Here is a 24,461-nt window from a genome sequence, read left to right as displayed (position 1 = left end):
CTTCCTATGAGCCTCCAGCTAAGGCTGACTACCCAACCGGCCAACGTCCCCCCGAAGACCCCGAGGTGACTGTTGAGGATGGACTCACGACGTCCCCATAGAGCGCAGGGCTGCCCCTTCCACCTGGGGCCCCTCTCCGAGACCCCAATGCCAAAGAGGGAAGAAATGCCCACATCACAGCCATGGACTGGTCACCAGGTGGCTTCTGGACACCTTAGGAGGGTTTAGAGGTGGCAGCAGTGGTGCCAGGGGTGTGGGCTCCAGCAGTTTCCAAACTCCCAGAGAAGGAGTTGTGAACAGGGAGGAAGGTGGGGCAGGTGGGAGGCCGCAGACGGGGACCAGAACCGGCCTTGCGCCCACTGCTCTGAGGGCCCCCACTGGGCTGTCTCCTGACCCCACTCTCAGGATCGGATCATAAAGATGCTTTCACTGGGAAGCTGACCCTGCCTGTGCCATGCAGGTCAGGGCACCCTTTGTCCATCACCCATCTCCAGGCCCATGGCCGCTAGACAGGAAGGGCACCCCAGTGCCTCGTAGAGTGACACAGAGCCGTGGACAAGACTGAACCATCACGGGAGGCTGGGGGGGCTTGTAACAGAGAGGCTGTTGGGCCCCATACCTGTGTGACCTGAGTGCCAGAGGAAGAAGACTACAGGCCACTGCAAAGGGAGGAATGGGCCCTGCACACCCGCGGCCTGGCCACTGGGCTCCCAGGTCTGACCTGCAGGCAGCCCCCCGCCCCCAAGCCCCAGCCGTGGAGGGAGTGGTGGCAGGCTGCCCCCGTGCTCACCGTCTCATCCGTGCAGATGGAGTGCACCTGGGTCCCGAACATGACAGACGTGAAAATGAGGAAGAGCAGCCCCTCGAAGCAGAGCAAGATGAGGAGGATCACCGTGGTGGGCGGCGAGAAGGAGCTGCACTCTGAAAGAGAATGGACACGTGGGGCTCGGGGCTCCCTCTGCCTCTGGCCCCACAGGACCGGGTTCCTCGCTGGCCTCCAGGCCCCGCACCAGCCTCCAACACCATGAGCTCGCACTAACACCCCATCGCAGCCCACGTGTTGGGAGTCGCCTGCTTCTGTCTGCCCTTGTCTGATGTCTGCCCTGCCTACTCAACCCCCAGGCTCCAGGAGGACAGGGACTTTCTGTTCGGCTTGGTGTTGGCCATCAGCCTTGGAGCAATGCCTGACGACAAAAGAATCTGGGCGAGAGGTTGGGGCATTCTGAGCTTTAGTTTTCTTTCTGTACTGTGGAACAGTCGAGGGTTCGCGAGGGGAATTCTGCCCCACTCCACCTTGGCCCAGCATGAGCAAGTTGATGCTGCTCCCAGACAGGGGTGCCGTGCTTCCTGATCCCCTATAGCTGCCCTAGAGTGGTGGCCTGGCCACCATCCTGCCACAGCTGCAAGCACCCTTCTCATGGGCTGGCCATGGAACTGCAAGTAGAGTCTGGGGAGGTGGGAAGCAGATCGAGGGAAGGTGGAACTGCCTCCTTACCCTTCTCTGAACATCAGTTCAAGATGCCCTCATCCTGGGGGATTCCTCTTACACGAGCTGGATGCCCCATTGATCCAGGGCTGAGCAGAGATGGTATTAACTGAGCAGAGATGGTATTAACTGTACTCTGGGGACTGTCCGGCACCTCCTCTGCTCTGAGACCAGAGGAACTGGGGGCCTCAAGCCACCTCCATCAGGAAATCCCCTGCTGGAGGAAATCCACTCCATCTGGATTGACCACAGACAATCCAGAGCATGCAGGTAAGACCCTGGGTGGTGGAGTCTTCCAGACAGGGTAGGAAAAGCCCGCTCAGGACTAAGGCCTGAATCACAGGCCCTCTTCTTAGCCATGTGACAGGGTAACTTGCTCAACCTCTGCAAACACCGACTTTTGTCATCTGCAAAGGGGGGAGTATCTCTCCTACCCTGCAGGCTTGTTACAAGGTTGAGATAAGGCCTCGCTGACAGTCTCCTGTGCACTAAGTGGGAACACGGAAGCAATGGTCCCAGCCAACTCCATTGCCCCAACAGTGGCCCTCAGTGCTCTCAGCACTGCGCACGTCTCTTCTTAAGGGCACGAATTCTACTGCGAGGGCCCCACCCTCATGACCTGTTATGAAGAAATACCAGAGAGCTTGCTTTTCTCTCTCTCTGCTGGGTGAGGACACATGAGGATAGGGCCATTTGAAGCTGGGAAAAGGGTCCTCGTAAGGGATGGAATTGACTGGTACCTTGATCTTGGACTTTCCAGACTCTTGAACTGTGAGAAATAAATACTTAAGCCTCCCAGTCTATGGCATCTTGTTGCAGCAGCCTGAGGTGACCAGTACCCATGGGATTTTTCTTCCCCTAGATGAGGTCAAGCCAGGTGGACCAGAGAGACAGAAGGGGGCAGATGCAAGCTAGGAACAGAGGCTAGAAAAATCTCTTAATATCTGGTCAGGAGCTAAAGATACCTAAGAAGTCAGTACATGCAGGAAGAGCAAAACTCATAAAAAATGATGACATGAATAAGGGGACCAATCAATGGTAAAAGGGTGGAAATACCATGTTTCTGCTCGAGGTGTTTGTCTCACAGACTGCGTGTGAAAGGAGGAGCCCAGCAGGCAGCCTCCTCATTCCTCCAGCAACTACAGCAGTCTCTCCCTTATCCTTGGTTTTGTTTTCTGCAGTTTCGGTTACCTGCAGTCAGCCTTGGTGCAAAAATATTAACTGGAAAATTCCAGAAATAATAAGTTTTAAAGCGCAAACTCCCCTGAGAAGCATGATGAAATCTCATACCTGGCTCTGTCCACATGAGATGTGAACCATCACTTTGTCCAGCATGTACATGCTACATATGCTACCAATCATTTCGGTGACCAAGTTGACTGCCACGGTATCAGAGTGCCTATGTTCAAGTAACTCTTATGCTACTTAACAACAGCTCCAAAGTGCAAGAGTAGTGATGCTGGCCGTTCAGATACTCTCTTACTGTGCCTGATTCATAAATTAAACTTTACCATAGGTATGCTGTGCTGTGCTTAGTCGCTCAATCATGTCCGACTCTTTGTGACCCCATGGACCATAGACCGCCGGACTTCTCTGTCCATGGGGATTCTCTAGGCAAGAATACTGGAGTTGGTTGCCATGCCCCACCCCCCCCGCTCCAGGGGATCCTCCCAACCCAGGGATCAAATCCAGGTCTCTGCATTACAGGCAGATTCTTTACCATCTGAGCCACCAGAGAAACCCAAGAACACTAGAGTGGGTAGTCTATCCCTTCTCCAAGGGAACTTCCTGACCCAGGAATCGAATTCGGCTCTCTTGCATTGCAGGCAGATTCTTTACCAGCTGAGCTACCCAGGAAGCCCCTATCATAGGTACATCTGTATTTAAAAAAAAAAACACCAAACGCTGTATATGTAGGGTTCTGTACTATTTGAGGTGTCAGGCATCCACGGAGCGTCCTGGAACATGCCTCCTGCAGATAAGCGGGGACTACTATATTAAAAATTCTTTTCTTATATCTCATTTTTATTCTTCTTAAAAAATTTCAAATTTTAATTATACGTTCAGCATCTATATTTTTCCCCTCAGAATTTATGCAGTCTTGTGATTGGAGTTCCCTCCTCAGCATTTGCATCTTTAAACGAGATACTTCAAAAGCAGGAAGAATTTGTCTACCATCTTAACATACATTGGTGATTAAGCAGCTAAAAAAATTATCGCACACAAAAACACCCAAATGAACAAAAACCCCACCCATGTCCTAGCCAGAAAGTTAAAAATGGATTTCTGCAAGGTTGGGATGCAATGACCTTCAATTAAAGCTCCTCACTTAAAGGCACGGCTCTGCTCCTGGGATGCGCTTCCCCGCTGGGGCCTACATTTTTCCTGGGCCCGCTCAGACCCAGGAGGGTCTGTCCAACTCACGACTTTACCTGTGGAACTGACTTTAAGGGGCTGCTTTATTTCATGAAGAGATATTCGGGCCTCTGCTGTTTCTTCCCTGGTCAGTCCATAGGCTTGCAGGAGATCTAATAAAATGAGGTCAGCCCCTGGCACCAGGACAGAGACAGACAGCCCGCCCCCACTCCGGTCACGCGCCCCTCCTGGAGCAGGGAGGGAAGCCCTGGCATATACTCACTTGTCCAGTCTTCTTCAAAGCAGTGCAGGAAGTGGAATCCCACCATGATGAGGGCGTGCAAGGAAATGAGAGCTATGTACATCTGCAACAGGAAAGCAGGGCAGACGCCATTGCTGTGAGAACCGCCTGGCCGTGCGGGCGCCCGGGACGGGGTGCTTGCAACCTCCCACTCAGGAACGCTCAGGCTGAGAGCTGGGCAGGGAGGGGCCGGAGAGCCACCTGGTGATTCCCCCCAGCCAGCCCCCGCCCCTAGGTCTGAGGTGTGCGGCCATTCCCTGGGGGCAGTGGGGCTCGGGCTGTCCTGGGGGCTCCGGGCCCGCTGCCTCTTCTCGCTTGAAGGGTCAGGGCACTGACTGCCTGTGGTCCCTCCAGCCCTCGACCTACCTGCAGCTGAGGGAGGATGGCCGCCTTCTTGGCTACTGAGCTCGACACCAGGCCTGGGAGCCCAGAACACGGCCCTTTGCTTAGAGCTAATCAGCTGGAAGCAGTTTTCTAGACGCTCGAGGGAAGGGCATGGGAGTGGGCCCGTGTGGAACCAAGGAGAGCTCTGGCAGAAAGGCAGAGGTCTGCATGGCCAGGCACCGTCCTGCCAGCAGCAAGGCAAACGGCGAGTGCTCCCCGCAGGGTGGGGACGGCATTCGGAAGCTGACTTACTGTAAACAGGACGAAGTACTTCTGGTTGTTCTCGCCGACACAGTTATTGACCCAGGGACAGTGGTGGTCCATTTTCCGAATGCACCGCTTGCAGACGCTGAAAGAGCCGCAAGGCAGACCTTGAGGGGCGCCCCACGGAGGCGGGAGGGCCAGGAGGACTCAGAACCCACACTCCAGCACCACTCCTCCTCAGCGGCCCAGTGTTTCGCTGCGTGTGTGCTGGAAGGGCCTGGAAGGGACAGGACCCCCAAGGTCACAGTCATTCCAGACAGGGGGACAGGTGGTGACCACCGAGGCCTCTTATCTTGTTTCACAGAGAAAAAGGCTGGAACTGACTCAACTGAGAAGGACACGGCTCTCCTGAGGGAAGAGTGGGCTGAGATTCTGGTTTACTGAGGGGACAGAAAAAAGAGGCAGTTTCGAAAACTTGACAGGATGAGATGGGATAGAGCTACTCCTCACTTCCCCCAAAGGCCAAAAACCCTAAAGGCGGGCCTGATGGGACTTGCCAGAGTGGCTGACGAAATAGAGAGAGACAAAGAGACAGAAAGTGAGCACTTGAAGAGTTCAGAGTGGGGTCAAGAACTGCGTGTCACGGGGCTGCAGGAAGTCCCCCTCTAAGGACCTTTCAGCTCTAAGATAATATCCACTTAGCCCAAAATAGCAATAGAGTCATCTGAGCTTAAGTGTTGACCAGAAGTCCCACTAATTTGCAAACAGTTATTAACTTGTTGCTGGGATAGTTTTTGGCTTGGGACTATTTGAAGCTACGATATTTGATTAAAAAAAAAAAATGCCCTCCCCATTCCCTTCTGGACGACACAAGTAACAATCTGAAACAAGAGCACAAAGCTTAAATAGGGGCTCGAAAGCAGCTATTCCCAAAGCTCAAGTTCAGGAAGAGCCATCTGCCAACAAGATGGACTCATTGAGAACAGTTTCTTTTTCAATTCATTAAAATAGGCTCCATAACAATTTATCTTGGGGGCATTACATGTTCAAAACAGTTTAAAATACTGTAAATACAAGCTTGTTGTATATATTTATGAAAGGCCCTGAGTTCACACCAGCGTTTATTTCCACTAGTTTCCATAACCAACTTTATCTTAGGTTCTTACTGAAGTGGGCGGGGGGCTGCAGGAGAGCTGTTCCCAGACTATAGGTCAGGAAGCCCAGACCACTCCGAAGGGGGAGGCGTGGCCTTTCCTAAGCCCGGCATGAGCTCTGCTGGCAAGGCAGACCTCCCCCTGCCGGCCCCCCGCCCCAGAGGACACGTATAAGGGAAAGTGAGGAGAGATACTGGCTCAGACCAGCGCGGGCGTCATGGTCTCCACCCTCGTTCTTTCCACAGCTTCAGAGGCTGGTGATAACACAGGCCTATGGGAAATGAGCACATTTCAGAGATGCTAGCCCAGCGCCAGAGTCTTCCTTGGGAGCCAGAAAGGCAGGGTAAGAAAAGGATGCATGAAAGGGACAGGGAGGGCAATAAACCGAAGGCCAGGTGCCAGCAGCACCATCTGGTCAACCTCTCTCTGTGTCACCAATTTGGATGAATGAATGAATGAGTAGGCTTTCCTTGTTCCCAGTGTACAATTTTGCAAATCCCGACGAGCAGGCAGCAAAGCTCCCTGCATCCTGGGCCTCATCCAACACATTCCACCGTGGAACCAGCCCTGTAGACCATCTCTTCCACGTCCTTCCTCAGCTCTGGGGTTTCTTAACCCCCTCCCCATCAAGGGAACCCCTGAGGGTGACCACCTCCCTGCTCTAGGCTCTTGAGCAGCTTCTCTTCCACTTACACTATTTTGTAAAAGGGATTTAAGGTGGGTGCTCCAAGACAGTGTGTGCTCAGCAGCAGAGAAGTGCCAAAGCACCTGGCATCCTCTGAGAGCTGTCAGAGGCTAAGCGAATCTGTTCTTTGCTCTCCCCTCCCAGCCTCCGTGAAGAGGCCAAGTGTGAATCTGGGAAGATGGGTTTCACAATGGGTGAGTCTCTCTGGGCAATCAAATCAGAACACAGCTCGTCCTTCGGGGAGCAGGCAGGAGTATAGCCAACCGAGAGCTGCAAACTTTGTCCAGAGTGTCGGTCTGAGTCTCTTTCCTATTTGCAGAGACAGGACAGGCCAAGACACTGCCTCCCCCTCCGGCTTACAGACTTGTTCAGAAGTGGGGCTCCCGGGTCGAGTGGTGGCGCACGTGGGTAGGGAGGTCCATCCACGCGGAGGCTTGGAGGCTCTCTTCAGAGGCCGACAGACGCAGCTCAAGAATGCCCGGCCTGAGCGGCTCTGGGACTGGGGCTGGGAGAGCACCAGGGGCAAGGCCTGGGGTAGGTCTGCAGGGTGCCAGGTGAAGGATGCTCCAGGCCCCGGGGGAGACCGCCCTTACCTGCCTGGCTACTTCATCTCTGGCACCAGCCATCAGGGAGAGGAGGAAAAACTGTGGGCCTTCCACAGCCCCTGACATCCCACTGACTGGGAACTTATAGCCCAGAGCCAGCATTCTGCCCAGTCCCCAGCGGGCAGGAGGCTCACTGTGTCCCTCCCCCCCGACACAGTGGCCACACGGGCTCCCAGAGGGTCCTCTCTCCACGCTCACCTCCTGGTGAAACACACCTCCCCTGGCTCCTCTCCTGCGCCAGCTTTAGTGGCTCTCGTGCGAAATGCTGCGGGCACAGACACGTCCTAAGCCCGCTATGGCAGTCACTGAAAGGACCAAGGGTCCTCCCTGGAGGTTATTTTGGGTGCTCCTGAATTCAGGGTCCCCCCAGGTCCCTCCTGGTATCAGATGAGGGAGGGGGCTTCTCCCCTCTTCCTCCAGGTTCCCTACCAGTATCCATCCCCAAAGCACTTTCCTGGAAAGCCTTGAAGAGCCCGACAAGCTCACCGGATCCCATGAATTCAGGTTTCCTGGGGCTCGTGCCTCCTTCTCCAGGGAGACACAAGGGTCCTTCCTTGGCTCTCAGGCTCCAAGAAGAGGCTGAGGGCTTCTGCCCGCCCTCCCTACAGCGGCACCCATCAAGCTGTATCTGTCCTGCCTGGGCGGTAAGCTCCTGGGTCAGGGCCGTCTCCCCTCTACCACTATAGCCCAGAGCCAAGCCTGGGGTTAGCTTACCAAGGGTCAGCAGAGTGAAGGCTCTGACACTACAGATAAGGAGACAGGTTCCACCGCCTCAGGCGGGGACATCACAGCACAGAAAGAGAAAGGAACACAGCTAGTAGGTCCCAAGGGGACCATGCTCTGCATATAGGCTTTCATCTCACACCTCATTCACTGTAATTAAAATTATAAGCAAAAAAGACATCTCCAGCATTCTGGTCCCAGCGGAGAAACAATTTGGGGTAAGGCTGTGCCCAGATGGGCTTCCCTGGTGGCTCAGATGTAAACAATCTGCCTGCCGAGCAGGAGACCAGGATTCGACCCCTGGGTTGGGAAGATCCCCTGGAGAAGGGCATGGCTACCCACTCCCGTATTCTTGCATAGAGAATTCCCTGGACAGAGGAGCCTGGTGGGCTAAAATCCACGGGGTAGAAAAAAGTCAGACACGACTAAGTGACTAAACAACAATAACAACAAGTGTTCAAACAGGGCACGAGAAAGACAAACAAGCTGGCAGGGACCTAAGCAGCCCGCAGCGGTCCCAGCCTGTGTGTGTGTCCGTGTGCATGTGCGTGTTGGGAGGTGGGGAGGAATATGAGGTTTCGCTGAGGTCAGACATCTCCACCTCCTTGTGCAAAAAGAACCTAACACATTACCTAATGCCCTGACCATCCATGTCAGCATGAGCTGCCCACCCCGAGGACTTCCACATGCTTCTGTGGTCCTTGATGTCAAGAAGAAAGCAGCCTGGCTGGAAGGAAGACCCACTCACAGACCACCAGGCTGGAAGGAACACCTAACAAGTCAATGTCAGGGAATATGCATGGTACCCATCAGAGCTGAGGGCAAAGAGATGGTTTTAAATTCCACACACTCTTCTGGGAGGAGAGGAAGCAGAGAGCTGGGCACAAACAGTGGCCCCTTCACCTGAGCAGGAGGACTGATGCCCACTCTCTCCAGCAGGGCAACAGGGCCCTCGGCTCCACCAGCCACAAACCCAGCTCTGTCTGGTGTGCTGGGGACTCTGCTCACCCGAAACCACGGGTGCCTAGATGGCCCAGGCCACCGCGAGCCATCACCAAGGACTGACTGGCAGCACACGTTTCCCGAGACAGAAGCAGGCCACGCACAGGCATCATCACTCAAGTTCCTCTGCGTTTGAGTTTATCTGAGTCCGTGGCTTTTGTTTGGCCCAGGCCGATTTGTTTTCTAGCACTCAAGAATACCTCCCTCGGATCATCCTGCGAAGGGAGGAAGTGAGGAGGAGGCGGTGAGGAAATGCCTGGCGGTGGGGAGGAAAGAGAAGAGGACCACTGTGGTCGCCCCAGTGCTTTCTACAAAGCTCACCCTTCCCTGTGTCTGGCCCAGCCTGTGTAAACCCAGCACCTCCCCAGCGCTCACACATTCCTCCACTAACAGACATACATACTGAATCCTCACGAGCTAGGAGGAACAACCCTTTCTATAAAGGAGAGAGCTGAGGCTCTGAGAGATGGTCCCCGGTATGACCGGGACAGCACTGCCATTCCAGTGCTGACCAGAGCATCGCTCCACCACACCGGGATGCCCTGAGCAATCACGGCACCCGGGAGGTGGAGGCAGCTGGCTTCCCAAGCCTCGGGGGGAAGGCTAGCTGGGTGCCTCCCTCTTTGAATTAGTTTCTAATACAGATCTCAGAAACAAGCTGACCCAGGGACAGAAGACCCCACGGAAGACGGCAATCCCCGTGGCCTCTGCCCACGCTCCTTGGCCCTTACCCTTGAGAAGCAGCAAGTAGCTGGGGAGGGCTTCAGCTCGCTCTCTCAGACAGACGGAAAGACAGACAGCCTTAATTCCTCATCCAGGGAGAGTCGGTGCTATGGCGAAGCCATCTCTGGGGCTGACCATGGGAACGACGATGATGAAATGGGGTGGGCTGAGGTGCCCAGGACACAGCAGCTGTCGGGAGCCAACCCCGGCATCCGGATGTGGAGACTGACCGCCTTCCTCCGAGAGGTGGGCAGCACAGCCCACACAGAAAAGACACCTTTCAGCCACTCGGACCTCTCACAAAGCCCAGACGCTTCCACAGCGTCAGGCTGACGATACCTCCTGACGCTGGGAGGCGGTTCATTCCTCTGCAGCCCCTCTCCAGCCCCCCCCTCACACTCATGTGAGAAAGGGAGCAAGTGACAGGCTTGTATTTCTGTAATTTAGCATTAAAGTCCTCTTGTCATGATGAAGCACAGTATTTACCTACAAGTTTTGTTTTTTTTTTTAGCATAGAAGACTCAAAAGAACAAAGAAATCTGAAAATCAAAAAGGAAAAATCACTGCACATAAAATGGGGAAATGGCTTTTTTGGCTGAATTCTACAATGGTCAGACCTCTAGACGTTTTGTTTTTAAGAAAAGTTGTTCTTTTCCTTCAAGGATAACGCCTTCATTTCCCTGTGGCCATCCACGTTAGTATGACCCGCCCACCCTGAGGACTCCCACGAGCTTCCATGGTCCTCAATGCCAGGAAGAAAGCAGGTGAAATCTCCAATTTCTGTGAAACTGGACCTGCCCCCCAAAGATGTCAGGCACTAGACATGCCCAGAATGACTTTCTAAAGCTTTACCTTGAGCACCCTTCATACAGTAATAAAGCCATGAGGTAGGAAGGGCAGAAATCAGCTCAGTTTCAGACATGGACACGGAGCGGAGATGGGCGAGGGCCTGGGTGGGGCCCTCCAGCCAGCATGGCAAAGCTGACTCGTGCGATAGGTGTCCTGGGCCCAAACCCAACACCCTTTCCCATCCCTGCCCTCCTGTGGAGGCGGGAGGGAGAGTTGCAGCAGTCACTCCGTGCCCAGAGCAGGGCATGTTCAGAAGTCCTGTGGGTGATGGCACCCGTGGGGGGAGTATGGAGGGCTATGGTGGGGGGCAGGGATGAGGAGGGGGTCCGGGCGGCACGGCGTACCTGCAGTGGTGGGCTCGGTCAGGCTTGATGCTGCAGCACTTGGGACATTTGTACACCACCTGCCCAGGCTTCAGCTGTAAACTCTCGATGAATTCTTTAGTGGCATTTCCTTTGGGGACTGCCCCCTGTAAGGAAGAGAGACGTTGGGGTCAGGCTAGGGGTGCCCTCGGTTGTGACATACCACGGAGGCGGCCGTCATTCGAAAGTAGCAGCTCCACGCAAGGGGACAGGACATCTTCATGCCAACAACATGTGGATTCTGTTCAGAGTTATGCCAACACCGATGATAAGAATTTACCCTGGGAAAATTACCCTAGGAAAAGTGAATAATTGTCCACACTGGACAGTTACATCATTTCTGATGACCTTCTATTTCCATTCTACTAAAACTGTTTTCACTGAATGCATCCTCTCCTATGTATCAGTAAATATTTCACTGAGGATCTGACTCATCAACTACTATTTTGGCCTACATTAGATTTCCCAGGGACTGCTTCAGTTCTTGCAAATGTTCACTGGGGATTATCACATCAAACAGTCCAGTTCACCCAGGTCAAAATTCACATCTCTGAATGTTACTGAATCAAGTGTTATCTTCTTTTTCACCAGGACTATTGTCATGGATTGGTAATCTGTGTTTAGTTCTTAGGAATCCACAAATATTCAAATATTCAACGTGCTCTCCACACCAAGATGCTGAAAACCAGACGTGACCCAGGAAAATGATCAGCTCTGTGGTGGTGGGGAGGCTAGGGGTGGAATGAAGTGGGGTGAGGGTGGGGCATATAGAGAGGCTAACCTTTGTAATTTTTTTTTTTTTAATTTACAAAGCTGGGAGATAAACACATGAATGGTCATCATATTATCCTTGATACCCTTTTGACTGTCTCAAGTAGTTCATTATAATTTTTTCTAAAAGTTCAAAAGAGAAGTAAAAAAAATCTGGTCTGTAAAATACAGATACCAGATACCAGAAGAACCGATATCAGAAGAACCCATCACAGAAATTTTAAAAGCAAACAAACTTTGGTAGGCAAGGACTACCTGGTACATACAAGGTCATATAGGACAGAGTTGCGCGAACTTCCCTGACAGTAAAAGAATCCACCTGCAATCCAGGAGACCCAGGTTCGATCCCTGGGTCGGGAATAGCCCCTGGAGAAAGCAATGGCAACCCACTCCAGTATTCTTGCCTGGAGAATTCCATGGACAGAGGAGCCTGGTGGGCTACAGTCCATGGGGTCACAAAGAGTTGGACATGAATGAGCGACCAACAATTGACATCAAATATGCCATAAAAGTACACAGTTATTGACACAGGAAACATCTATGATACACTGTTAAAGGGAAAAGGAGATTCTCAAACAGCAAGTAGACTACAAGCCCATTTTGGTAAAAATCACACTTACACAAATACAGACACACACGTGCGTGTCAAGTACTAACGGTTATCTCATGTAGTAAAAATCACAGTAATTTTTAATTAACTTAAAACTATATTTCTTAAATATTCCAGTATGAACATGTGGCTTCTACAATAAGGAAAAAAACTCATTTGAAAAACCAGGAAAAATAGATACTCAGGAAGGAGCTATCCAAAGCAGGAGTATGAGCAACTCTGCTGAATTCTGTAACCGAGGTGCTGCGACGTGTCTCATCCTGAGACAGCTGAGGATCCCCCTTAAGGCACCGGTGGAGCATCAGGGTCTGGAAGTCTTCAGAGGCAAACCAGGGCCCAGACCACCCTGATGGACTTTGAAAGGGGCCTGGGAAGGGCGCTGACCCAGGAAGAAGGGTTGCAGGAAAGTCCAGAGGACTGTATTTTAAATTCTCTTTAATGTAAAAAAGCAACCGAGTTTGGGCAACCACATGACCTTTCATGGATCCTGAAGCCAAAAACCGCATCTGGCAGTCACTGTTGTCATGTGTACGAGAGAAAAGCACTAAGAACATCGTCTCCCCAAGGAGATGAGGCAATGGGGCGGTTTTCCTAAATGGAAGTTGCTTTTGGTTTTTCCTCTAGGTCCCGTGTTTAAGGTCCCTGCCACCAGAATCTGCTGTAAACCTCAGGAGACCCCTCTCCCCCCATAAAGGCTACAAGAGCTTTACATCACCAAGGGCAACTGGAGCTCTCTTTTGGTCTCATTACCGCCTGCTATTCCAGATCCCAGCCAGAGAAACATCGATTCAAGAGCACAGCCTTTTTTCCAAAAGTTTCCCTTCCGTGGAACTCCCTCTTGCACACATCTCCTTGGAGGCACACTCCCATCCAGGCTAGACCCCACCCACCCAGGAAGCCCCCCTCGCAGAGCTAGAGACAGCCCGACCAGTCCCTGAGCTGAGGGTTCCGTCCTTCCTCCCTCTCTCTGTCCTTCTTTAAAAACAAACAAACAAACAGGCTCTTCTGGGCTCATCTCCGCAGATTCCAGAAGGTACTGGTTCATGGTAAGGAAGTTTGTTCCATTTGATTCTTGGTAAGACAACACTGAGTTGGAAGGCCCGCCGAGACACTTCTGCCGGTTGTCGCACGGTTGTCGCACTTGCACTAAGAGAAACACCCTCCACATCCACCCGCCACTTATATCTCACAGGGATGGCTCCAGGCTCCACGTCACCACACCCCGGCAGAGCAAAACTTACTCATCTTTTCCTCATTTCCAAAGTAATACTTGTTCACGACTTTTAAAATGCAGAGAGAAGAGAAAATTAAAATGGGGAAAGCCATTTTATTTTCTGATTCTATCATCCAAAGATTAGTACTACTAACATTTTCGAGTACAGGCTTCCAGTCTTTTCTCCTTGTACACAGTAAGCTGTGTGTGCTAAGTCGCTTCGGTCGTGTCTGACTCTTTGCCACCCTGTGGACGACAGCCCACCAGGCTCCTCTGTTTCATGGGATGTCATAGGCAAGAATACTGGAGTGGGTTGCTCTGGCCTCCTCCAGGGGATCTCCCCAACCCAGGGATCGAACCCACGTCTCTTACACCTCCTGCATTGGCAGGTGGGTTCTTTACTACTCATGCCACCTGGGAAGCCCACATGGTAAGCTAAAACACTTTCTAAAAAATCGATACACCCATAAAAAATGCTCATACACTTCTAAAACCCATTTCATCCTGCAGTGGAATCCATTTGAATCTGGGGGCAGGAGGCATGATATGCCTCCACAATCCATTCCCTTCAGTGGCTAGCCCAAACTTCCAGTACCTTCCTCGACCCCTACTCACTTCCCTGTCCACGTCAGAGGACACTGAGGCTGCTGAAGTAACCCCCTCCAGACTCCTCCTCTCCCTACCCCCATCCCTGGACACCCAGGGGCTCATCCGTCTACCTCGGGGCTTTCCCTTCTTTGAGCTCTTAGAGGAGCCTCCAGGCTCTCCCCATCACAGCTAAGCTTCTCCGGGGTTGCGTGTGCTCTGCTCACCCCTGACTCCGTTTCATGCTCTCTGGCCCCTATTGCCTCAGTAACAGGGAACCACTCTCACCAGGTCAATGAGCAACTCCCTGTGGCCAAGTCCCAAGGTCGGTCCTCCGCCCTCTCTTACTGATCCCTCGCCTGTCACTCTCCTGCGGCTGCTCCACGCCCTCAGGGTCTCCGCCCATCCTGGACCTGGGTGTTCCTCGGGGCTCCACCAGCTGCCCTCAACCCCGTTCACCCTGCACTCCCCAGACAACCTTCCCCCGCCACCAGCTCCAACTCGGACTTCTTTTGCAGCTGAACATCTTTTACCTGGTTGTTCAAAAGCATTCAGACAAAATAATCCAACCCCTTCCCCTCCTCCCAATTCAACCTGCTAGAACTGACCCCACCCCTTGCTCCCCAAACTCTCCTTCCTATTCTCCCCTCAGCCCCCCACCCCGGCCCACGGGACACCCATCTGCCTGGTCACTGGGGGCAGAAGCCCACTTGTCATCCTCAATTCTTCTAACCCTCCGCCCCACACTCCCACCTACTCCACTGAGTCACCGTGATCCCGTATTATGCCCCGCCTCCAATATCCCCCCCTCCACGCCATGCTCATGGCCTTAGCTGAGCCCCATCACCGTGCATCCCAGATACTAGAGTCCCCAGGTCTGCCTGCCTTCAGGCTCTCCCTCGCATCTGGCAGCCTCACCTCTATGCCTCCCCCTGTTTTCCAGAGTCAACTTTCTAAAATGTGAATCTGATCATGTTATTCCCTTTGCCTAAATAAAGCCTTCCCTGGATCCCCAGAGCCCTCACGTGGTACAGAGTCCAGGCTCCTAGGCAGCGCCCAGGTAAGGTCACTGAGACCCAGCCCTGAACCACCCCTTCAGTGTCATCTCCCTCCTGAGAGCCCCACCCCCTGGACAAGCCCAGGGCTCTGTGCTCTGCAAGTCTCCCTCTTGCGCCCTCTGGGACCCACACCAGCACCTCCCTCCGGTCTCTCAGGCTCGTCCCTGCCTCCTGCTCGTGTGTCAGATGCTCAGTCGTGTCCGACTCTTCGCGACCCATGGACTCCAGCCCACTAGGCTGCTCTGTCCATGGAATCCTCCAAGCAAGAACACGAGTGGGTTGCCATTTCCTTCTCCAGGGGATCTTCCGGATTCAGGGATCGAACCTGCGTCTCCTGATCTGGCAGACAGATTCTTTACCACCTGAGCCACAAGGGAGGCCCTGCGCGTGCGCCAAACCTGGACCACACCCTCTGCCTTCTAACGGCCCCAGGCCACGCCCGAGCAGGGCCACCACCTGGGCTTCATGCTACCACAGTTTCTACTGTCTCGTAACACCTATCATTTAACTATGCACTGATCTCTTCTACATGACTGTAAATTCCTGGAGGACAGGGACAATGTCTTTAATCTGCAGCCCAGTGAATTGCCCAGGGCCTAGCAGGCAGCAAGTCTTCAATAAATCCAAGCCGAGTTAATAGCGATGATGTAACAGACATTTATTGATTGCTTCTATGCCAGGTACACTTCCAAGGGCTTCGCTGTACACTGTCAATTAATTCTGACAATAAACCTATGAGGGAGAGACTACGATATTCCTCATATTATAGATGAGGTAACTAAGGCAGAAAAGTTAAGCAAGTTTCTGAGATCGCGTGGCTAATAAGTAGCAGAAGCAGGATTCACACCCATGTCCAGAATCTAATGGAAATCAGCCCTGAACATTCATTGGAAGGACTGATGCTGAAGCTGAAGCTCCAATACTTTGGGCACCTGATGTGAAGAACTGACTCATTGGAAAAGACCCTGATGCTGGGAAAGACTGAGGGTGGGAAGAGAAGGGGGTGACAGAGGATGAGATGGCTGGATGGTATCATACTCAATGGATATGAGTTTGAGCAAACTCTGGGAGATGGTGAAGGATAGGGATGCCTGGCATGCTGCAGTCCATGGAGTTGCAGAGAGTCAGACGTGACTGAGCAACTGAACAACAACAATCAAAAAACAACTTATGTATTTATTAGATATTTCTATTAACTGATTGAAGAGACCTTTGAATTGCCTTGATGCCATAACACCATTCCCCTGCTAAGAACTGTCTCACTACACGAACATTAAGACTGAAACAGACCCCAGATGATAAGGCCTCCTTTAATTAGTATCCAGGATAATACGATGATATAAAAAGGACACACTTGGAAAGCAGAGGAGACAGGTTACCAAGAGGCATCACCCATTCCATTTCAGGCAACAAGTACGAAGACTTGGTACACTGTCTCAGGGGCCACGGGATCACAGCCCCTGCACACTGGCTGGTCTGGGCAGGAGCTCTGCCCCTACCAGAACAGGTGACCAGCCTGGCCTGAGCTGCAAGGCCACCTGTCTCCTCCACAGAAAGGCAGGGGCTGGGCAACCCCTAAGTTCGTCACCCTCTTCTCTCTGGAGCTAGACACATATTCTGGCTGGGGTTGATGGATTACTCAGTGGCAGGTATGAGAAGCTGCCAGGCACAAGGGAGAACGTAGTACCCTCCTCAAGCGAACCCTGAGCAAGTCCCTGACCCACCCAGGGAAAGTGCCAGGGCCTGGGGGCCAAGTGCACGAGGCCCTTCTCTATCTGCGTCCAGCACTCAGCGCCCACACACACCTCACGGCACTCGGGGCGGCCCTGCGCTGCTCGCCCTGTGTTTCCATGGGCCTGACATCATTCTGCCGAGGGACGAGCCTGAGCAGACACTCACTAAGCTCACTGAGAGAGACTCCAGAAGGGACGAGCAACTGCACGCTGCAGTGAGGCCCGTTATTCCAGTTTCCGCGGCTGAAACTCCAGTTGCAGGCCTGCGGTGGTCTCAGATAGTCACGTGAGGCCTGTTTATAACCAGGTGTTCACAGGGCGGGGTCCAAAGGCAGGGAGGGGCACCGGCAGCAGACAGACAACTTTTCTTTCCCTTCACGATGTGGTTAAACCGAACAGATTTCTAGTCCTCTTGTTCTCTAATCTCAGATTTGAGGTAATAAACAATTAGGTCCAAAGAGTGGAGGGGGAAAAAAAAGGCAACTGATCCTAAGGTTGCCACAGCTGTGATCGTGCAGTATACCTGGCTTTGGGCTTCCAGAAGACAGGACGGAAAGAAACCAGCTCTCAGCTTTAAGCATCTGCGGGACACAGACACTGTCCCAGGCCTGAAGCTGTTGTTATTTTTGGGCTGCCCCGGGTCTTTGCGCATGGGCTTTCTCTAACTGTGGCGAGGAGGCGCTCCTCTTTGCTGTAGTGTGGGGCTTCTCACTGCAGTGTGTGCGTGCGTCTGTGCTAAGTCACTTCAGTTGTGTCTGACTCTGTGCGACCCCATGGACTGTGGCCCGCCAGGCTCCTCTGTCCAGGGGATTCTCCAGGCAACAAAACTGGAGAGGGTTGGCATGCGCTTCTCTTGGGAACCTTCCTGACCCAAGGATCAAACCCGCATCTCTTGCATCTCCTGCATTGGCAGGCGGGTTCTTTACCACTAGGATCACCCTGGAAGCCCTCTCCTTGCAGTGGCTTCTCTTACTGCAGCGCACAGGCTCTATGGCGTGCAGCCTCAGCAGCTGTGGTGCACGGGCTTAGCTGCCTCGAGGCATGTGGGGGTCTTCTCCAAGCAGGGATCGAACCCATGTCCCCGGCATTGGCAGGCAGATTCTTAACCACTGGACCCTCAGGGAAGCCACCGAGAACTACATTTTAAACGGAATCCTTCAGGATTCCTGAGGATTCCAGCATTCCCAGGATGAGTACTTATAACAGGAAAAGGACATGTGGTGAAATCAGGATGGGGCGGGGAGAGAGAAGGAGCCAAGGTAAGAGCTGGAGTCCCGGCTGTCTTCAAGGGGCGGCCTCCTCCGGGCCAGTGGTGCCACTCCGGACCTCTCTACGTCTGAAGTGTTTTAGGAACACAGAGAGCTCCTCTGAGGACATCGCTCAAACACCAGTCTGCCCTGTGTGCCCACACCCCGCCCCCTCCAGGCAGGACCCTCTCACCCCTGCTCAAAGGGGAGCTCCGCCTCCATGCCCGCTCTGCCTCCACACAGGCCCAGCCCTCTTACCCCGCTGCTCAAAGAGGAGCTCCGCATCCAGGTCCGTCCTTTCTTCCCTTTTCTGTTCAAGCTCTCCGTGGAGCCGTTTACAACTACATTGGAGTAAGTGACTGCCTACATGGTCCAGAAAGCTGTAGTGGTTGTGACTTGTTCTGATGCTACATTTGGAATAAGAATATCAGAGCTCAAAGTGGTACCAGTAACTGTGGGAGACTATAGGAGGGGTTTTTTTTTTGGCACTCGCCGGGGTGGGGGGTCGGGGGGGAAGGGGTGTTCTTTTACTAGTAATACTAACAAACCAAAATGATACACAGTGCATACTGTTATACACTGTTTGTGCCTTAGGACACAAGTTTTTCTGACCAATATACAATGTATACGTTATGATACATTGTTTATAACCTCTGGGCATAAACTTTTCTGAAAAATTATACACAGCATGAATTGACCTACAAAACATTACAGCCCTACAGGAAACTCCTTAGAATCCTGAAGTGATGTCTTTCTAAAACCAGACCCTGCCTGCAGTGTTAATAAGGCACCCCTAGTGTCTGCTTTCAGGGTGAGATCTGGGCTTCCAGCTCCGCCCCTTGGAACCTGGCGCGGGGGGTGTCCTGGGGCTCTGCAGCCCACCTGTCTCTGTTTTGCATGAGATGTCACCTGCTGGGACGGGGACAGGCAGGAGGCCGCATGAGGAGCCTGAGACAGGGCAGGTCGGCAGGACGTGCTCTGAGCGGCTCCCCTACTGCTGTGGGCATTTATTTGACAGAGGCTTTACTGCTTGTTTGCCCAGTTTTCTTTGGAGCCAATGGCAAGACACACCTCTGAGAAGCTGGGTGGCGTCTGGGATATGACAACTCCAGCTCTCACGAGTTTGGGGTTGGAAGCCGAGCAACAGGCCAGTGAGGCTCATTCTCTCCTGCATCTGACTGCCAGGGGCCAGGCTGAGGAAGATCTGGCGGGGGCACCATGGAGGGGTTAAAGAACATACACACGTGAGGGCAGCAGGAGTGCCAGGGCGGAAGCCTCCTCTCCCTCCAGCCTGACATCCAACACCTTCTATTCATAAAAACCAGTAACCTCCCTCCACACTCTAGGCTCTGACCCCCAATCCCCACCAGCCCCAGACCTGGCTACCTACTGCCCATCTGGCGCCCCTGCTTCCACATAAAAGACCTGCAGTTTGGCCGGAACAGAAACCTTGATTTCTCCTCCAAAATCTGATCTCCCCAGGCTCTCCCATCCAACAAGCGGCACCAGCAGATCTCCCAGCTGCTCCAGCCAAGACTCTGGAAGGCACCCTCCCTGATCCCTCACGCCTCCTGCCACTCTGGTGGTTCTCAGATCTGGCTGAATAGGAGGGACACCTGGGAGCTCTAAAGCACCAACCCCAGGGCCCCACCCCAGACTAATCAGAGTAGAATCTCTGGGGGCGGGCCCACGGCACCAGTACTTTTCAGAAGCTGCCCAAGGGGATTCTAATGTGCGGGCAAACCTGAGCACTGACGGCTTCAAACATATTCGGAGCCCAGCAGCTTCTCCTCCCCCCACCTCACCGCTTCCACCTTGGTCTGAGCCACCACCACGTCCAGCCTGGCCCACTGCACAGCTCTCACCTTCCTGCTTCTCCCGGCTGCACCTCAGTCCCCCCATTGCAGGCCAGGCGGTACCCTTTTCAAAACCAGGTCACATCACGCCTCTTGGATGGCTTCTCACCAAGGTTCTCACGAGGCCCCAGGCCCTACCCGGCCTGGCTTCCGCAGCCCTCCCTGCCTCTTCCAGCCCCTCTCACCCCCACCCACCACGCTCTGGTCAGCCTGGTGTGAGTCCTGTTTCTCAAACATGCCAACCACGCTCCTGTCTCTGGGCCTCTGTACCTGTCCTCTGTCTGCAGGGTGCTGCCCGAGCACTGCTTCATGTCACTTAGGACTCAGGGGTCCTTCTCAGATCACCTTCCTGCAAACGGTCTGGTTCACTCCAGAAAAGTCCCCACCAGAGCCCCTGGATCTTTAAAAGCGCTTTTTGCTCCCTGGAATTGCCTTGTTCTTTCACTTGTTCTTCACTGCCCGACACCCTAGGCTGGGAGGTGGGCAGGAGGGCAGGGATCGCGGTCTGCCTCGCTCACAGCTGAACTGACTGCTCAGGACCCTGAATATGGTAGGCACCCAACACGGACTGGCATTCATTTGACCCCAGCCCGCAGTGCCCGCTCACCGCTGCCGAGGATCCTTGTACAGTGGCAACCTGATCTCATCACTCCTGTGTTAAAAATCCTCAGTGCCTCTTGATGGCCCCCATTATCCCACTCCTACCCCACTTCTTTGGCACTCTGGCCACGTGACCAACCCAAATCCATCCTCCTGGGTTCTCTTCACTCCAGACCACCACACCCCAACACTCGTGTGTCTCTGTGCACGCTGCTCCCTGAGCCTGGAACGCTCACAGTGTCTTCCCAGCCCCCTCACCTCACCTTCCCTGCCCCTGTCCACTGTTCTGATCAGAGCTGGCCTGGGCGCCACCTCCTCCAGGCAGCCCCCCTTCCTAAGCTGGTGATTTCTTTCACATCTACTCATGCTTCCTTCTGCCGCAGCCTTCATCACACAGGGTGGACCTCACCTGTCAGGGCACCGTGAGGGAAGAAAGCATGCCCGGGGCCCAGCAGACAGCAGGATTATAAGCCGAGACAAATAACGTCTTTTAGTCTTGTGCCCTTTAGCAAGGGCACTGGGAAAACCAGTGAATGAGCCCGTAAGTTGCTTCCAGTACGGTCAAGTTGATGCTGCTGGGAAAACCGTTCGTATCCTTGTGTTTGGGGGCACTTATAACCTTATACTTCGTTTCCTTCAGGTGACAAGTGTTCCAACAATCCCACAAGCAGTGCTAACACTCGGTCAACAGGCCCCTGCCTGCCAGTGTGTGCCATCTCCACAGGCGCATGTGCGAGCAGACTTGTGACCGAGCTGGGCACTGACTTGTGACCGAGCCGGGCAAACAGCTTTCCCTAGGGACGGATTAATGATCCACCCCCGAAACCCCACCCCCCACCCCCCACCCCGAGCCAGCAGGAAGTGGAGCTCCTCGAGAAGTGAGCCAGTTCAGGACTCAGCATTTCGGCCGTGCCTTCCCTGGGACTCAGAGGAACGAGATCTGCGTGGCCGGGGCCACTGCCATTCAGAGTGCTTTCCCTTTCCTAATTTAAACACACTCGTCCCACGTACTGAGACAATTAAGCCACAGGAGGTCTTTATCAAATAATGCACTCTCTTGCTTTTCCCATACACAGTAATGAGCGGGAACGGAGGATTTAATACCAGGGTAGGCGACACTCAACAGTCACTTGCACAGCTTGGTATATTTAGCTAGGTCCTTGGGCAGAAAACCGTGGCTTTGCCCACGATATGCACTGAAAGATGCCTGTCATGGCCTGAAACAGGCCTGTCCAGCTTTTCAGGAAAAGATAAGCCTCGTCCAAGCAAGGTAAAGGCCACTGCCATGCAGGTTTCTGGGCCTGGGTAGGGCTTTAATTTTTAATTTCATCTCCACCTAGCGCCAGTCCTGTCTTCACTAGGAGGCCCCAACCCCACCCAAGTGGCAGCGTGCTTTCTGCTTGGATCATCCGGCCCCAGCCTCCTGGGGCCCTCACCGTGCCTTTCTAACCAGAGGCTGGGCTTGCCCTGGCCAGGCCCCTCCCACGGCAGGCTCCATTCATGCAGACACCCACGTATATAAAGTATCGTTCAACCAACCCAGACAGGCCGCGGCACAGACGGGGTCCCCTTGGAGGGGCCCGAGTTTCCCACCCCTGTGGGAAAGAGAACAGGCCCTCCTATTCTCTGCGTTCCCAAGGTCAGGGGGCACATGCAGGCTGCGGCCATGCCCGGGCCAGAGGAGGAGAGTGCGGGCTGGTGAAAACGAGCCCAGACATACTCACGGGGTCCGTCAGCATGGCCCGGCAGTGGGAAGCCAGGGCCAGGAAGGCCAGCAGGTTGAACACAAGCCCGTTGATGACGCTGTACACGTAGTCCCGGGACGGAATCAGCATGACGAAGAGGACCACGAACTCCGCGTAGAGGACCAGGAACCAGGTGACGATGGCACAGGCGATGCCACAGCCGTCGCGGATGAACCACATGGTTCCCGCGGGACGGGGGTGGGGAGGCGGGATGCACTTCTCCGGCTGGAGGTACTCCGGCTTCCGCTCAATGTCTCGGAAGTGGTGGGCGGGGATAAGCATTATAAACTATTCTGTCCATACTGGCATCTGGAAGAGAGAGGGAAGGATCCAGAAATGGCGGCGTGGTCTAGTCGTCTGGGAGACTTGATGAAGCTACCTTTCCCAAGGGAGCCGTGAGGATCTGGGTGTGAACTTCTAATTGAAAGCTGCCTACACCTGTTCACTTCCAACGCTGAGTTCTTGTCCCTACTCCTGAGAGCTAAGTTAACCTCTGTGAGACAGGGCCGCCTTGCCCAAAGCCGTCACGTGACAGATAAAGAAGGACGGGGAGCTTGAAACGGGCAAATGCCGAGCTTCCCTGGTGGTCCAGTGGTAAAGAATCCACCTGCCGGTGCAGCAGACATGGCTTTGATCCCTCCTCTGGGAAGACCCCACATGCTGCGGAGCAACTAAGCCCGTGGACCGCAGCTGCTGAGCCTACACTCCAGAGCCCAGGAGCCGCAACTAGGGAAACCCGTGTACCTTAGAGCCTGTGCTCTGTAACAAGAGAAGCCACTGCGTGAGACGCCTGGGCACCGCAGCTAGAGAGTAGCCCCAGCGCGCCACAACCAGAGCCAGCCCTCGCAGCAACAGAGAACCAGCAGGGCCAAAAATAAATTAAAAAAAAAAAAGGCAAACACTTCACCCAAGGTCAGCCAGGGCAGCAGGCGCGCACACACTACACCAGATGGGAGGCAGGACTAATAGACATATTCACATTTTGACCTACAAGACAAGGGGTGGGGTCGGTGGTGGAGTTCCACGCCCTCTGGAAAAACTCTCTTCATCAGCTACACTGCTGCCTCTACACTGCGGACCGACCCAAGACGCATGCTGAGGCTCTTTGGGTTTGAGTAGGAGGACAGAAGGCCTGGGGTTAAGCTGCTCTAACTTACTGCAGTGCATTAGCCAATAGTAAAGGCATGACACTCAGCAGCATGGGGAATGTTCTAGAAACAAGCCAAGCTTGTTTTAGCCCTCTGGCCAAAATGGTTAATTTTCCAGGGAGAAGAGACTCTGAGTTAGGCTCTACCTGTGGTGACGAAGCAAAGTGTAGGAATGTTGGCCAGCAAGCCCAGAGGTGTGTCCCCACCACCTGGCTGTGGGGCTAGGTAAGTTCTGGTCTCCGGACCTAGGACAAGACCCACACCCCAGCCCCAGGCCCCTCCTCAGGACAGGGTAGGTATGAAGGTCGAGGGAGCTGGAGGTGCCTGTTACACACGCTACGGACCGTAAGACCCTGCACACATCACAGACGGTGTACACGTCCTCTCTCTAGGAAAGACGTCCATTCCTCCAGAAGCACGTGCTGAGCAAGGTGCCCACTCTCTCAAGGCTCCAGCCGAGTCTCTGGAGACAGCCGTGAAATCGCTAAGACTCGATAACGGAAGTCTATCTGTCCACGGCATGTGCTGCAAGACAGCAAGTCCAGACTCCCCTCCTCCGGCTCTTTATCTTACACTCTGTGGCCTGTCGCTTCACCCACCAGGTTTCTCAGAAACCATGGTGGCCTCCAGTTCTCTGCCAGACGTAGAAGCCGAGGGAAAACCACCCCAGAACACAGTCTCTGAGGCAGGCAGGCGACACCTCAGTCTGTAGAGAACTTGAGTCCCCTCACCGCAGAGGAAATCCCTCAACAGCGGCAATCCCTTAACAGACAATCCCTCTGTCTGCTTTCCTGAAGGACAAGAGTGAGCTCGCAAAGGCTTCTCCTCGCCCTTTGCCCAATTTTCCTCCTTCCTCGACTGCCCTCACCCCCAGCGAAGAAAGAGGACCTGAACTGAATACAGTACAGTCATGAAAAGTAAGGACGTGTCCAGAAAGCTGAGAGGGGAGAACAGTAACTATGACTCAAGGGACAGACATCCCAGAGTCAAAAGTTGTACAAACTAACAGCAAAGAATAAGGCCAGGGCCTCCCCTCCCAGGCTGGCAGAGAATCAATGGCTG

The 24,461-nt window shown here is 53.7% G+C and overlaps 1 protein-coding gene across 5 annotated transcripts in view; it reads right to left on the bottom strand.

Annotated features, from left to right (window-relative positions):
* ZDHHC3 (zinc finger DHHC-type palmitoyltransferase 3) overlaps positions 1–24,461 on the bottom strand; it is a 60,768-nt gene that overhangs the window by 16,839 nt on the left and 19,468 nt on the right. For 3 of the 5 annotated variants that reach the window (XM_070360225.1, XM_070360226.1, XM_070360228.1), the window contains exons 2-7: positions 22,231–22,560; positions 10,816–10,940; positions 4,779–4,875; positions 4,125–4,206; positions 3,919–4,014; positions 791–921 (exon numbers count right to left, since the gene is read on the bottom strand). In XM_070360225.1, the coding sequence (XP_070216326.1) occupies positions 791–921; positions 3,919–4,014; positions 4,125–4,206; positions 4,779–4,875; positions 10,816–10,940; positions 22,231–22,533 (834 nt within the window). In that variant the 5' untranslated portion in view covers positions 22,534–22,560. The remainder of the gene's footprint in view (positions 1–790; positions 922–3,918; positions 4,015–4,124; positions 4,207–4,778; positions 4,876–10,815; positions 10,941–22,230; positions 22,561–24,461) is intronic. The other 2 variants (XM_070360227.1, XM_070360229.1) reach the window with 1 other exon arrangement.

Source organism: Bos mutus, chromosome 22 (genome assembly GCF_027580195.1).
Source record: "Bos mutus isolate GX-2022 chromosome 22, NWIPB_WYAK_1.1, whole genome shotgun sequence".
Lineage (NCBI taxonomy): Eukaryota > Metazoa > Chordata > Mammalia > Artiodactyla > Bovidae > Bos > Bos mutus.
Note: the sequence above shows the minus strand (reverse complement) of the source record. Positions and strands in the feature narration are given on the sequence as shown.